At 33.9% G+C, this 15,597-nt stretch overlaps 2 protein-coding genes across 3 annotated transcripts; both read right to left on the bottom strand.

The window, feature by feature from the left end:
- Positions 1-3,033: 3,033 nt before the first annotated feature.
- LOC130014764 (chlorophyll a-b binding protein 5, chloroplastic-like) lies at positions 3,034-4,242 on the bottom strand. Its single transcript, XM_056103635.1, has 3 exons — positions 4,025-4,242; positions 3,568-3,913; positions 3,034-3,479 (listed from the first exon to the last, which is right to left on the bottom strand). Exons 1-3 carry the CDS (start codon positions 4,168-4,170, stop codon positions 3,174-3,176), a joined length of 798 nt encoding a protein of 265 aa, XP_055959610.1. The 5' UTR covers positions 4,171-4,242; the 3' UTR covers positions 3,034-3,173.
- Positions 4,243-5,923: 1,681 nt separating this feature from the next.
- Positions 5,924-14,783, bottom strand: LOC126655544 (nuclear pore complex protein NUP133). 2 transcript variants are annotated; one of them, XM_050349771.1, is made up of 8 exons: positions 14,345-14,783; positions 13,450-13,574; positions 11,526-13,367; positions 10,561-11,282; positions 10,326-10,478; positions 8,609-8,945; positions 7,816-7,883; positions 5,924-6,669 (listed from the first exon to the last, which is right to left on the bottom strand). In XM_050349771.1, the coding sequence occupies exons 1-8, from the start codon at positions 14,515-14,517 to the stop codon at positions 6,118-6,120; spliced, it is 3,972 nt and encodes a 1,323-aa protein (XP_050205728.1). In that variant the 5' UTR covers positions 14,518-14,783; the 3' UTR covers positions 5,924-6,117. The 2 variants fall into 2 exon arrangements, with proteins under 2 accessions (XP_050205728.1, XP_050205727.1); XM_050349770.2 differs by having other exon boundaries at positions 7,816-7,886; positions 14,345-14,782.
- Positions 14,784-15,597: the final 814 nt, after the last annotated feature.

Consider the following 15,597-nt stretch of genomic DNA (forward strand, 5'->3'; position numbering starts at 1 on the left):
AAGCAACCATCTCTGTTTTTCCATCATCGGTCATCGCCAATGATCATCATGATCGATACTTCTTCTTAACTTCCACACAATTAAATCAAATCTAAACTCCAATTTCTTAAATTTACACTACAACCCAACACATCAAATCCCCACCATTCAAATTAAAATTTCCATTTTACCTATAATTTCTTATATTATAATAGATCTGTAAATATAATTTTATTTGTTTAGAATTTCCTTTTGCAACGGTCTTCTGCTTCATTTCTTCGATTTTGATTTTAGCTTGAGTATCAGATGCATCGCATGTAATAACCATGAAAATAGGTGAAAATAAAAAATAAACAAGGGAAGCAGAGATTTAAGAGATAATGGAGGAAATGTAGGGGGAAATGGAGAATATGATGAACAGTGAAGAAGTTGTGATATTTTAAATCGAAATTAATTAGATGACTGTTGTGGGTAATGAATAAGAAGATGGTGGGGAAAATAATTCAGTGTACTAAATACACAATAAGAAACATATATTATAGGGATAAAATAGGAATAATAAATATAAAAAGGTAGGCATGAAAAGAATATTTAAAAATTGAGGGATTTTTGCAAGAAAAAAAAGATGGGTCACTAACATAAACTTTTGAGATTTTGAGGGATATGGTGTAATTTTCTCTTTAAAAAATACCAAATAAAAAAAATTAAAAGACTTTTTACACAACTATTCATTTTGACTTAATCTTTTCAAACATTCTTATTGTTTTTGGGTTTTTAAAAGATACTAATTTATTTCTAATATTTACATTTATAATCTAAAAGAAAATAAAATATTGTTCCCTTCTCTTCTTCATGTTATTTTTCTTTTTCTTTCTTCGTTTTCTTTTATCTTTTTATTTTTTTCTCTCACTACTATCGCCATTATTATAATCGTGTTTTCTTCGTCGTTGTTATCACCATTGTATCATCGTTTTTTATTATAGATCTTAAATTTATTGGTACCGTCGTCGCCATAGTCATCATCTCCATTCGTCATTATCGTCATTGTCGTTGTCATCATCTTCGCTCGCCACTACCGTCGTTGTTCATCATCATTATTTTTTTCTTCTTCTTCTTCTTTATTGTTTTCAGATTTAAAATTTGTTTCATCATTTTTTTCTGTTATTTTAGTTTACAACTTATTTTTCACAATTAAACGTGTATAAAAAATCATCTTTATATATATATATATATATATATAATATTTTTTATATGACAGTAAATGATATTTTAATTTTCTAGAGTTATATTGTGTTACTTCTGTATTTTTATTGCGTTTGTTGCATTTTTTTATTTTTTTTAATTCTACCAGTATGATTTATTAATGATGATTGAATGCTGAATTATATGTTATCTTGTATTGACTTTTCAGTTAACATTTGGTTGAACTGATTTACATTGATTAGTTTGATTTTTTTGTTTTTTTGGTGAAGGCCCTGGTTGCAGGTGCCAGGTAGTGCGAGTTACTTGAGAAAAAAAATTATATTTGCTCAAAAAGAATGAGTCGATTTTGAGCTCAAGCTACTCGAAATCTCGAGTCGAGCTTGATCAATTAAAGAAGCCAAAACGAGTATCTTGTATGCTCAAAATAATAATGTATTTTTCTAACAAATTAAATTCTATATCTCCAAATTTAAGTGTAATTATTCTATATCTCCAAATTTAAGCGTAATTATTCTATATCTCCAAATTTAAGTGTAAGTCATCTTAATTTGTCAAGATCTATATTTTATAATAAAAACATTTTAAGATTCACCAAACATGATAAGTTTACAGTATTTTTTTAATTAAACTCAAACTTGAGTTCAAATGCCTCAGATATCTTTCTAGTTGTGAGAATTTAATGTTATTTGAGGGTTTAATTACTTAAAAACCATCACCTTGTAACTTTTTTTCATTTATACCATGACTTAGGAAAAGTTTCAATTGTACCCTATTTTTGATTTTTATGTTTCATCTCTACCCTAATGAGTTGAATTGACCTATTTTTTTTTTAAAAAAAGTATAAATTAGTCTTTCATTTTTAACCTATATTCTAATAAAACGTTAATGTTAATCATTTATATATCTTGTTTTTAATATTTTCATCTTTAAATTAAGGCCTAATCACTCAAAAACCCCTCACCTTTAAACCTTTTTTCAATTCCACCCCGACGTTGAAAATTTGTCAATTTTACCCACTTTTGAATTTTTCCTTTTCAATTGTACCCCAATATTTTAATTTTTGTTAATTTTTTTACTTAAATGATGAAATCATTCAATTAATTAAGTCTAAACATGAAATTAAATTCTTTTTTATTCAAAAAAGTACAAATAAATCTTTTATTTTTAAAAACTAACTAAAAACCATAATAAAATTAACACTAATTTAAATTCTTAATTAATTTAACTAAATTTAAATAAATTTTAAAAATATACAATTAATATATGCGAGACATGGAGAATGTTTTAAACAAATTTCCAAACGCAAAAGACGTTAATTTAATTTTTCAGGGTACAATTGAAACACAAAAATGTAAAATAGGGTAAAATTGACAAATTTTCAACGTCAGGGTATGATTGAAAAGGGGTTAAAAGGTCGGGGGTTTTTAAGACATTAGGCCTTAAATTAATTAAATTATCAAAAACATTACTCTTGGGGTAGAAACGAAACATAAAAATCGAAAATAGGGTACAATTGAAAATTTTCCTAGGTCGTGGTATAAATAAAAAAAAGTTACAAGATGAGTGGTTTTTAAGTAATTAGGTCTTATTTGAATCCAAGTTCGCACTTACATAACATACTGACATTTGAGCGTGAGAATTTAAGCACATTCGAGCTCTAGTTTAAACTTGTATAACACAGTCGAGTTCAAGCGTGAGAACTAGAGCCAATTCGAATTCAAGAGAACTTGTATAATACACTTGAATTCATACTTGGCCTAAATAAAGCTTTGCTAGGCTTGTTCACCTAAGTGCAAGTAGGCATACGTTTGCCAAAATCCATAAATAAACATCTTTTAACCAAACACAAGATTTCAGCAGAATAATTCTGATATTTTACAATACAATACAATACTTTTCACAAAAACTTCCATTAATGAGCATTTGAACAAAAGGAGACTCAGTAATGTTACAAGTGAAAGGTATAAATATCATATAGCTGATGATTCTTTTCACTTTCCGGGAACAAAGTTGGTAGCGTAAGCCCAAGCATTGTTGGCAACTGGGTCAGCAAGGTGGTCGTAAAGGTTTTCAACAGGTCCTTTTCCGGTGACAATGGCTTGAACGAAGAATCCAAACATGGAAAACATAGCCAAACGTCCGTTTTTTACTTCCTTTACTTTCAATTCAGCGAATGCTTCGGGATCATCAGCCAATCCTAGAGGGTCGAAGGAGCCTCCAGGGTAAATGGGGTCGAGACCTTCACCAAGGGGTCCTCCACCCACTCTGTAGCCTTCGATTAATCCCATGAGCACAACCTGTAAAAAAATGATCAGCCGAGTCAGTGTGATTAATTACAAATTTGTTATATTTTTATAATTTAGCAATATGGTATATCTTAATAACCTGGCAAGCCCATATGGCGAGGATGCTCTGAGCATGAATTAGGTTGGGGTTGCCGAGGTAGTCAAGGCCACCTTCCGAGAAGATTTGAGAACCGGCTTTGAACCAAACGGCTTCACCGAATGTGACTCCATTCTTAGAAAGGAGTTCAGGGAAGACGCAGCCAAGTGCACCAAGCATGGCCCATCTGCAGTGGATCACCTCAAGCTCACGGTTCTTGGCAAATGTTTCAGGGTCAGCGGATAAACCAGCAGTGTCCCAGCCATAGTCACCGGGAAATTCACCGGTCAAATATGATGGAGTTTGCTCGGAGAATGGGCCCAAGTACTTTGGTCGGTCTGCACCATACCTGTTTTATCAATTAAATTGTCAGATTTGTATATATGCAGTACATAGAATTGTATACATTTGTCTCTAATAAAAACAATGTATAGCTTAAGAAAGAAAAAGTATTGAATACCAAATGCTTTGGGGAGCACTTTTAACAGTCCTGCGCATGCTAATGCGGCCATCGCCGGAGGAACCGACCTTGCGAACAAGCTCATTCGATTGCGTCAAAGCAGTCTGGCCAGCAAAGGAAGATTTTTGAATTGCAGAGGTTGCCATGACTGCTTTACTTGGTGAAGTAGATGACTTTTTAGTTGAAGTTGTTGCTTGGTGATTTACCAAAGGTAACTAGAGGGGGATTATATGGGAAATGGGAAGATGTTGTGGATTAGGAAATCTACACATCAGCAGTTTCTTATTGGTTACTTGGATTAGATGTGATATTTTTCAATAATATTAGAGGTTTCTAACTTGCCATGTGGATTTTTGAAAAATCTTCTTGGTGGGGATGATTTCTTTGGGAAATACAAGCCACATATTGAGTAAGCCAAAACAAATTTGTGTTGCGTGGCTGATAATAATAAGAGTAAGTAGTCATTTCCCTTCACAGATTTTTTTTGTATCAATTAGATGATCAATTAATACTAAGTAAACAAATATTATCAAAAAAAAATACTAAGTAAATAAAAAAGGTCTACAATGTAGACTACTAGATTATAGTCGGCACTCAACAGACTTGACTCTTTTTAATGCAAGTCCAAATACGGTCTAAATCTGGTTCAGACCTCAAATTTAAATCCAAACCCGTCCTACAAATTTTATACGAATTTTGACCGAATTTTTCCAGATTTAAATTGGAATTTAAATAATTATGAAAGTTCAAGCTCACCTATAAAAAAACGGACTTATTACTGATTCAGTCGCAAACCAGGCTCGAGACATAAATTAACTATCCAAGTCCAGCTCAAGACGGATGGGCCACACAAATACCCAAACCCATGATCGAGTTTACTATAGGGAAAAGTTGAAAAATACTTGATTTTGTTAAAATAATCTCAAAAATACTTATATTCGTTTTTATTTGCGGACAATACTTACAAAAGAAAATAAATTGCACCTAGCACTTGATTTAATAAAAACATTAAATCTAACACTTAAAATCTTATTTCTCTAAACCCTAAACCCTAAACCCTAAATCATACTAAAGCCTAAACCCTAAACCCTAAACTCCAAACTCTAAACCCTAAAACATGCTAAACCCTAAACCCTAAATTCTAAATCTTAAACCCTAAACCTTAAATCATGCTAAACCCTAAACCCTAAATCATGCTAAACCCTATATCCTAAATCATAAACCCTAAACCCTAAATCATGCTAAACCCTAATCCTAAAATCATAAACCCTAAACCCCTAAAATCTTAAAATCTAAATTCTAAATCTTAAAAAAATGGAGTTAAATGTTGGATGAATAAAAAAATGAAGTTAAATGTTGGACAAAATAAAAAGGTTGGGTTAAGTGTTGGATGAAATAAAAAGGTGAAATCAAGTGCTGGATGAAATAAAAAAGTGGAATCAAGTGCTAGATGAAATAAAAAGGTGGAATCAAGTGTTGACAGAAAAAAAAAAAGATGCTCAAATATTTTTGGAATTATTTTTGATAATCAAGTGCTGAGTCTAATTTCCTCTTTACTATAATCATATCAAATACATCCAAATTGAAATGAAACAATAAAAAAAGTTACATACCAGCTCTTCTGGCATGATATCATCAGCAACGACCACCAATTGAAACCATCTGATCATCCATAATTTGACAGAAATATATGCTATATTACCAGACAATTACCGGGGATTTGTCCAGCTTGGGCAGGCCGGACAAATACCCAATCCATGATCAGATATACTGCTACCATATCAAATAAATCCAAACCGAAATGAAATAATAAAAAAAGTTACACATACCAGTTCTTCTAGCTTGATATCATCAGCAATGATCACCAATTGAAACTGTTGAGAAAATGATCATCCATAATTTGACAGAAATTGATGTAATATTACCAGACATTCTCTATAGCTAATCCTGCTCTTACATACATTTTCTGCACAAATGTCTTAAAATATTTTCTTTTAAGAATACAGATTTTCGCTAAACTATAACACATTGATAAACACTTTACTACATACTGGAATCATGTAAATCAAATGATTACACAAAATTGATGAGGTTCATTCCATAGGAGACGGAGTCTCTTCTACTCTTACATCATCTTGTACACTACCTAACATGACAGCAGTCAGCATCAGCTTCCCTGCATCGGGAAAATCTTTGTGCTGCATCAGTATTGCTTCAACGGAAATATCCGAATCCTTCGCTGTTTCCGACACATTTAAGTTTTTTTTCCTTAATGGCAACACTTCATCAAATCCTCCTTCAATTGTTTCAGCTCGAGGTCCGTAGCACCTACTCGATGCCTGGAAAAGGACCGTGTCTCTGAGTTGCTGCAGGGTTTCGTCATCAGTCCATCCTTCATTAATAGATGCCTGATGAAGTTTCGCCCAATCATCTTGATCAGCACCGTTCTTCCAACATTCTTCCAGAAGACTTTTGTGACTTTGACGAAATGATGAGCTCGTCCATGCAAACACGTCAAAAGCTCGCAATGCCAACTCTGGACTTTCAATATTAAGGCAATGCTCTATGAGCTCCTCAGGACGGAGAAGCTGCTGGCCGTCATATACTTCTACACTATTAGCCTGACGAACTTCTAAAATTTCTTCCTGCAATAGTCAGTGCTCGACTCTATTAAAGCATGTCAGAAAGTATATGGAATTTTCAACAAGCAGATGTGACTACGTACTCAAGATACCAGCAATTATGGTTTCTATTTACAATTGAACAGAAACAAAACAAAAAGGTAACTGATGGCCATTCAATATTAAAAAAATTTCTTTCTGTATAATATTTTTGCCATCCAGGTTAACCCCATTTTGCTCACTTTCCCATCTAAAATATTGAATTCAACCCAACTCAGCTCAACTAAGCCTTGGTTCCCATCTAGTTGGAATCAGCTACAAAAATCCAATTTTTAAATCCACAAAATTTTAGTTACATCTTCAGAAAGACGGACAAAAACTGACTTCAGTAAACACAAACTATATTACCTGCTAATAATAAGCCATGTTTTACGAAGCCATTCAAATGAGAGAAAGTGGAACACAAAAGTGACATAACATTGCCAATAAACTCAAGTATGATTCACCACACTACATGTTGCAAGGGAATAGAAACAAATACCACAAACCGATTTTTTTCAAAATATTAAAAACGGAAATATGGGAAAACGTGTAAGTAATAAAAATATAGAGATATATTTAGTAAAAACAAATTACATATCAAGTTTTATTTACAAAAAATAAATTTTCAAACTAATAACTTATTATACGTTTATGTTAATAATTAATGAAATATATCATTTGAATATAATTAAAATTAAAATTCATAATAAATGATAATTTATTTATGAATTTTAGAACCATAATTGAAATTTATATTTAAAAAGTTTTAATTATAATTAAACTACAATATAATCCAATAAAAATAATAAATTAGTTTATTTGTGGGTAACTCTTTACATTTTTTCTTATAGGAAACCGATATCTAATTTTTGTTATTTACAAAAACAGCCCCAAAAAAGTTTCTTATGAGTTTCGGGGAGTTTTAGAAACTAGAAACATGGAGTGTTGGAGACCATAGGAATGATTTGAGAAGTAAACATAAATTAGACAGGGTAGAACCTGTAAAGGACGAATGAGTGCAAAAAATGACAAGTTTCATTCATTAGAAGAAACTTTAGAGTATAATTAATAATTAAAATAAACCCAACCAAAGGGAAATCATTAAATATTCTTAAATCATTTGCACACCTGCAATTTCAAAATCTTCAAATCTGCATCAATGCGCTTGAGCTTCGTCTCACAATCGGCATTTTTACCTGCTAAATAAAGTAAAAGGGAAAAAACATAGGGAAATGAGGAAGCAAACTAATTAAGTTTTAGTCACAAAATTTATGTCAAATGAAGACAAGAATAAAAAAAGCAGGAATCCTATTTGTCAAGTAAGTTCAAAATCAGTTCAGTTCTGCTTTTGAAAAACTTTAACCTTGGTTGAACTATATCACCATACATCTTTATATCCCCATTTCATTTAAAGGAGCATTACATTAATACGACGTTGATCTAACCAGATACACAACTTTATAAGTTGTAAGAGTGAAATAAAAAAACAAGGGAAAGACCTAAAATAGCTTGGAGTGATATTGTAAAAGTAAAATTAAGGAGACTAAACCCTCCAGTAGAACTGTAGAATTAGTCCCAATCCATATGGATCTAAAAGAGCATTTGCACAGCTATCAAATGGAAACATCATAAAAAAAGTTCAATCATACATCCATATTTTTCTGATTCTTTATCAGCCTGAATAACAGCTGCAGTTTAATTATGACCTTGATCTGGTTAATGACATGCATTTATTAGACCTAGTCTACTCCCAGTATGTGCATAAATGAATCTGAAGTAGTCAAGTTTTCGAACCAAAACTTAAAATTTCTATATTAATGCTAACTCAAGTTATCCACTGTCGAACATACCAATTAATCAAAACTCTGTCTACAGCAACTTGACAAGACAAGCAAAGAAGCAACTAGAGAATAGACCAGACCTGCCATGGCAGCAATCTTTGAGAGATGCAAAAGACGCTTTCTATCCACTGGTGTTTTTATCAAACTGACATGATCAGGTTCTGCACCTTCTTCAGCTTCTGAAATGGAGCACTCATCTTGAGAAAGAGCCAAATCATGAAGTGTTTCGGAAGTTGAAGAAAATTGATGGAGGTACACCTCATGAAGCCAAAGAAGATCATGGTGATGCTTTAGGAAAAAAGATAACTCCTCTGGGAACTCCTCACCAAGCCGTAGAAGTTTGGAAAATTGCCTCTTCCGATACAGTTGTTTAAACACAAAATAATTGAAACCTCCTTTAGGTCCCATGCTATCATGCTGAGAAACACAAGCAACAAATGATAGAAATAAATAAGCTGTCCAAATACATACCGTACAACAGAGCACGTGCATATAAAATTCCATCAGTTATTTGTAACTACCAGCTATAGCGATTCTCCCAACTTCTTCAAAGAATATGTGGCATGAGAGTGTCCTCTCTTTTAGGTTCTTAATTTTACATTTCAACTAAAAGCAAGAACCTATCTTGACACCTCAGTTGGATAACATGACACTCAATTGGAACGCATGACAGGAAAGAACCAAATTGGAACTTTCGATTAAAGCCATCAATCCTTAACCAACAACAGGGAGTATTTTGATAGAAAGAAAAGTTGTAATACTATTAACTATTGTTTGTAACAGTTTAATTTGGAACTCTTATTCAATTATTGAAGGTAAATGCATAAGAACGAGTAGCTGCATTATTTTGGTGAATATTTAATATGCATGCTCTACAGCTTTTCAACCGCAATTCCAGAATCATGTTTTAAGACCTAAATGTAACCAAACAAAGAAAACATAATCAAACAGCCTGTTACCTGCTCATTCACTTTCGACTTCTATTTTACTATCAAGCACAGTTAGACAAATACAAATATTTCCTCAACCTACTCTTAGTATTCAATTAATTTTACACGCAATCCCAGTTCAAATTACTTTCCAGCTTTGTAAGATTTCTCCAATATGCCCAGTCTCCAATCTATGCAGAAAGTTTACTGAAGGAAATGGAAATGAAGCAACAGAAAATCCATTTACCATTTACCAGTCACCATTCTCAAAATCATCTATATTTTTAAAGTTCAATATAGAGCTAGGAACATGAGTAAACACAGTTTTCATGCATTAGCATATTCCAGAATACAAGCAACACACATCTGTCTATAAATAAGCATGAGTCTACAGACATCTGGTTTTTTCTCCCTGACAATATTCAACAGCACAGCTATCTTTGGATGTTTCCTCACACAGACCATAAACCCCGATCCTGATGTGCATGGTAAGTAAACTTTCTCAACACATCCAAAGGAATAGGAACATTTATGTGCATGGTGAATTTAGGTCCAACCATATTCAAAATGACTAGAACTAGTCATTTGAGCGGTTGGCCCACCTTTTTAAACTGCCTAATATTCTTGTTACTTAGCAATATGAGATTCATGTACATCTCCGGAACATAGTTTCATGGTGTGTATGTTCAACTTAACAAGGAACTTGTTAGTGGCACATTCTCAATACTAAAGCATCAGACTGGCGACATGTGATAGCACCTCATATCTGTTACATTGTACAAGTAATACTGCAATTCTAGAACACCAATCGAATAAGGAAAGAAGCAAGATAAAAACGATAGTCATCTTATAATTTGAAAAAAGTTACCATAAGATTTTTTAGCAGCATTGCATCATTGAGGTCACAGCATATACTCCACATTGTTTTGTATCCTTCATGCCTTTTTGCAGTGGACAGCAAACTTGAAGAAAGCTTTCTTAGGATTTCATCATTCTGTTCATCAGTTCCAATACTAAAAACCTGAAAAGAGAAACAACTCAAAAGTTGTTCTGTATTTAACTCTAGCATCATAAGAAATGCAAAATGAACAGATAAATCTAACCTGGTGCCCTCCTTCTACATAATCTTTTAACTTTTGATAGAGAGATCCAAGAAGGAAATCGCGCCTATTCCAATACTCCTCTAGCAGTCCTTTATGGTCTTCTCCACGCTCAAGTTTAGCATTAATAGCACCAGCATATGCCTCAAGAAGCACTTCAGCTAGTATCTCTAGATGGCTGTAAAGATCTGATTTTGTGAAATTATTGAATCCAGTTATTTCATTAAGCAGCTGGAGCATGAAAGATGCAACTCGCCACAGCCCATTCCGAACAACCAGTTGACAGTACCATGGTGTTAAGCCCTCTGGTGGTGGATACCACATGTGATGGTCATCTCTGTAAAGCATTGCAGTGCGAACTACAGAGACAACTGCATTTGAAAGTTCACAAGATCTCTGTATCTGAACCTCAAGTGGTTGTTCCTCGCTTACGACATATTCTAAATGTCTCTCCAAGCAATTAAATACCTCTTCAAGATCAGAAACCTTACTGTAGAATACTTCGGCATTGTCCCTGTCCATAAGAAGAACAGTATTGCGGCGGGATCTCTCACCAACTAACTGAATAAGGTCCCAAAGAGCTCCTGCAATCTGAGATTCGGAACTAGAATTTTGGGAACCAGATGCAGTTGAACGATTCTGGCTAATAACATTTTGCAGTTCTCTTATTTGAATCATCCCAGCAAGTTTTTCACCATGTTCCAAGATTGTTTGCAAAGACTGTCCTGTTAAAATAAAGCTCTGGTTAGCACCAAGATGTTTGACCATTTATTTCTCTGTCTTTTGATTGTGCATTATTGAGTTGAAAATAAGTGCAGAAGTATTAAAATTCTTGTACTTGTTCCCAAACTAAGATATCCTTACTAAAGTTTCCACACATGCTACAGATAAAAAAATGTTACGCATGACTGCAAATTTAAATGAAAACTGCATATGCATAAGTAACTGGAAAATACAATACGCCATACTCTGTTTGGAACACAGCTCCTCATGACACTTGGATAAAGCAAGAAATTGAAGATATCTTTCATGTTTTTGCTGTTTCTCTATTAGTTGGCTGGATACTATTGTCAAAGCCACAATCTCAGCCCCTCTAGTTGTTGTCCAGTGTTTAGCTAAGGTGTCAACAATAGATTTGCTAGTCCTAGTGAAAACATTTGTTTCTCCATCTCTTTCAAATGCTCCAGATTTTTGAAGCTTTACAAATGAAGCATCAACATGTCCAGTTAACAAAAAATCATGAAAAAGCTGGCCAAGCAAAGCTTCTGATTCCTCGTCTTGGGCAGTTCGACGTGCAATTCCAGTGATCACAGTATTTTGTCTACCACCAGCATTCCATGCTTCAGAACTCGCTCTTCTAGGAGCAGCATTGCTTGCAAATGTGATGTTTCTTCCCTCTTCATCCGCAGATCCTTCATTTGAACTCCCTTTACGTGATAAGCTTCTCTCAGGTGGCTCAACTCCACCTAGTACAACAGCTTTTTCAGGTATGGCCCATATTCCTGCTTTCTCTGTTAGTACAACCCATGCACCATCTTCACTTCCATCAGCTGAAGGAAGGATTGATGCATCTAGAACTTTTCCAGCATCATATGGTAAATCAAACTGATAAAGACGGAGTGAATTCCTATAATAATGGGATACTGTTGCTGTTCCATCACCTGAGAGTATGATTGTTGAGCCTGATGGCCTTCCTCCTACCCTAAGCCTCATAGAGAATAAGAAATCTTCGTCTTCTACTCTTGCTTTTGGGATTATCACTTGGATTGGAGCTTTTTTCTCCAAAATCCTTTCATGCACATCAGAGGGTGTGCTAAAAGTTGACTTATATTGCATTGTCAAAAGAGAATACTGTATATAGCTTGAGCCACTAACCCTGTCCTTGCAGAAAGTGGCAACAAGAATTGTGATCACTTTACCTTGATCATCAACTTGTACATCCAGAGGCCAGATACGTTTCTGACCAGCCAAATCTTTTTGAATGCCTGAATCTCCGTCAATGCTGACAATTTCATGAGACCATAGTTTTGACACATTTAAAGCAGGACGAAATGTAACACTGTAACACTGTATCTCCTGATCTGTCAACATAAGAAACTGCCTATTAACATCCTCCTTGGAATGAAATGAAGAATGCCAGATGAGCGACCTTGGATAGCCCTTGCTCAAAACAGATTGACCATTGACATCAACTCTGAAGGATGAACTTACTATGTCTTGATATACTTTACTACGTTGGATGCCGGTGGGGCTGCAATAGAACTGCCACAGTTCACCATTAGAACTACAGACCCAAGAAACACACACCTGCTGGGATACAGACACTGCAGAAGCAATCATAGAGTTAAGAGTGTTTGAGCCAACTGAAATACTTCCAGGCTTGTTAGGTTGCTGCTTCCTGGTTGGGGTAGTCTTGTTATCACTTGGAGAAGAAGCATTCTCCATTTCGTTAGTAGATAAGAGACTGGTAACAGGAATAGATCCATCTGCAGAGTAAATATCAGGCCAGTAGATGACAGCTCGAGTTTTTTGGTTACAGATTATAACACCAGCAGAATTGCGACTCTGCACATCTTTGGTTCTTCCCTGGCAAGATATCTCCCAATTGACAATGGCAACTATCCAGTTGCTCCCAAGATAGGATTTGTTTCCAGAATCTCCATCATCCAGTACATTTGAAGGAAACTCAAGAACAATGCAATCTTTTGAAGCAGCAGAAGACAAGTAACTCCATATGAAGAGTCTGTTTCCAAAAATGATCCAAGAAAGGCACGTGTCCTTATCCATTCCACCAGATATATGTGCATTGCCTGCCAGATAACATATGAGATTTCAATGATAGCCTTTCCATAATCTTAGAGTATTAAGGAACAAAATTGAAGAAAAACAAACCAGAAATATGCTTCTGCAGAAATCTGTCCTGTTCGTCACGAACTACTTGAGGGAACTCCCCTACATATACAGGTTTAATTGGATCTACCTCATTCTCCTTTTCAGTTCTGTGCGCTGGCGGTATTCTGAGAGAAAGAAAACAGTAAACATTAACTAGCACCACATTCCCCACCGATATATTACCCATAAATCTGAAAAGGCAAAAGTTTGCACCCGAGAAAAGAGACAGCACTACTCTAAATCACCATTACGAGAAAACTAAAATAAAAAAAAAATTCAAACAGCCATATTTAATAAAAAAAAAGCATTAAATGAGGTCTTTAATCCTATTTTTCTTATACCTTATTCTGAAACTCTAAAGATATAAGAGTTTAATTCAATTGAACTCTATTCAGTCAGTTCTCATGCCATGAAAGATCATAGTTGTCTTGTCTTTCAACTTATAAAATATCAAGGCATTTTTTAAAGAAATGAAATTCTTGCATAAGAATTTATTATTCCAAACAAAGTCTCACACCTTAAATCCTTTCACATTTCACACTACATCTATCATATTTTTGCTCCTCTTCAAAATGATTAAGCTGTACAGTCCAACAGCTAGAGCAAATAATTAAACCATTATTTAATTATCATAATGTAGAACAGTAGAACCAGTAGTAAGTTGCCTAAATCAAGAGCATAATCACTAACAAAATGATAATCCTCTAATCAATCATCAGTCATTGAATATCACTCTAGTTTACACAAAATCAAACAGCAAACATCAAATAAATTTAAACCTAAAATAACTAGAACAGCAAATACAATCATATTAATGACTAAAACGAAATTCAAAAAACTACTGACAATTAATTAAATAAATAAAATAATTGAAATTCATAAAATAAGAAGATACCGAGCAAGAACGGAGAGGTGAGGAGCCCAAGGAGCAGGAGTTCCGGTGGACGGACGGTTAGGAATAGACTGATTATGTTGAAGAGGCGTAACCGGCGAATCGAGCGCCGGTCTGTGGCTTCCAGCATTGTGAATTGAGCTTCTTGTTGCTCTCTTTGATCCTGGAGTGAACATTTTTATTAGGTTATTTTTTTGCTTTTGAGGTTTGCGAGTGATTTGAAATGATACAGAGGTTTTGTTAGGGTTTTAGTTTTAGTGATTCAAATTGGAAAATTGAGTGGGAGAAACTTTGAACTACATGCAAGAATTTTTTTTGCAGTACAATGTGAGCGGGTCTGATTAATTTTTTGCTACGTCTAGCCCGTCTGATTGGGCAATTGATTGATGAAACGGTGCCATGTACCTCACGAGCGAGTTCGGCTCAACAAGAGCTCGGTTAGTATTCGTTCATATTCAATACAAGCCGAACTTAAACTTGATTTTATGCTCATTTACTAAAACCAGTGGAATATGAATATTAGTGTTCCGCTCAATTACATTCACAAATAATTTGTTTAATTGTTCGGAAATAGAATCATATATGATGAGTATATGAGTTTGATTAAGAGTTCAGAAAATTATTTGTATAATAGTTCGATAAATACTTTTCGAACTGACTCGTATAGGAGATCAATAAATACTTCACGAACTAACTCGTACATAAGCTCAATTCTAGATTCATAAATTAAATATAATTAAATATAATTATATTTACTTTAGATGTAATCATAAATTCATAATATTAAATAATTTTTAACTAATTAAAATTACATGGCAAAACTATATAGTCCATTTAAAAACTATGTAGTTTTAAATTTGTGTTCGTTTTTTTAGATCTTAAACAAGTCAAATATGTTCATTCGTTTAGCTCCTAAACAAGTTGAGCTCGTGTTCGCTTGTTTAGATACTAAACGAGTTTCGTTCTAGCTTGTTCATGAGCTCGGGTTGTTTAGTATCCATATGAATTAACACAAACTGAACACTAACCGAATATAAATACGTCATTTACACAATGAGATAAACATGAACATATTAAAATTCGGCTCAACTCGGTTCATTTATCAGCCAATGATGGCAATGGAGCGGGACTCCACTAGTATCCAGTACAACCGATTCAATGGTAATAAGTCAGCTTTAGAATTTAAACTTTTATCAATTTTGAGCCAATTCATGTATAGGTTTAGTATCTATATTTTTTATAAAAAAAGCGACAAA

The sequence above is a fragment of the Mercurialis annua genome, linkage group LG7, assembly GCF_937616625.2.
Source record: "Mercurialis annua linkage group LG7, ddMerAnnu1.2, whole genome shotgun sequence".
NCBI classification, from domain to species: Eukaryota; Viridiplantae; Streptophyta; class Magnoliopsida; order Malpighiales; family Euphorbiaceae; genus Mercurialis; species Mercurialis annua.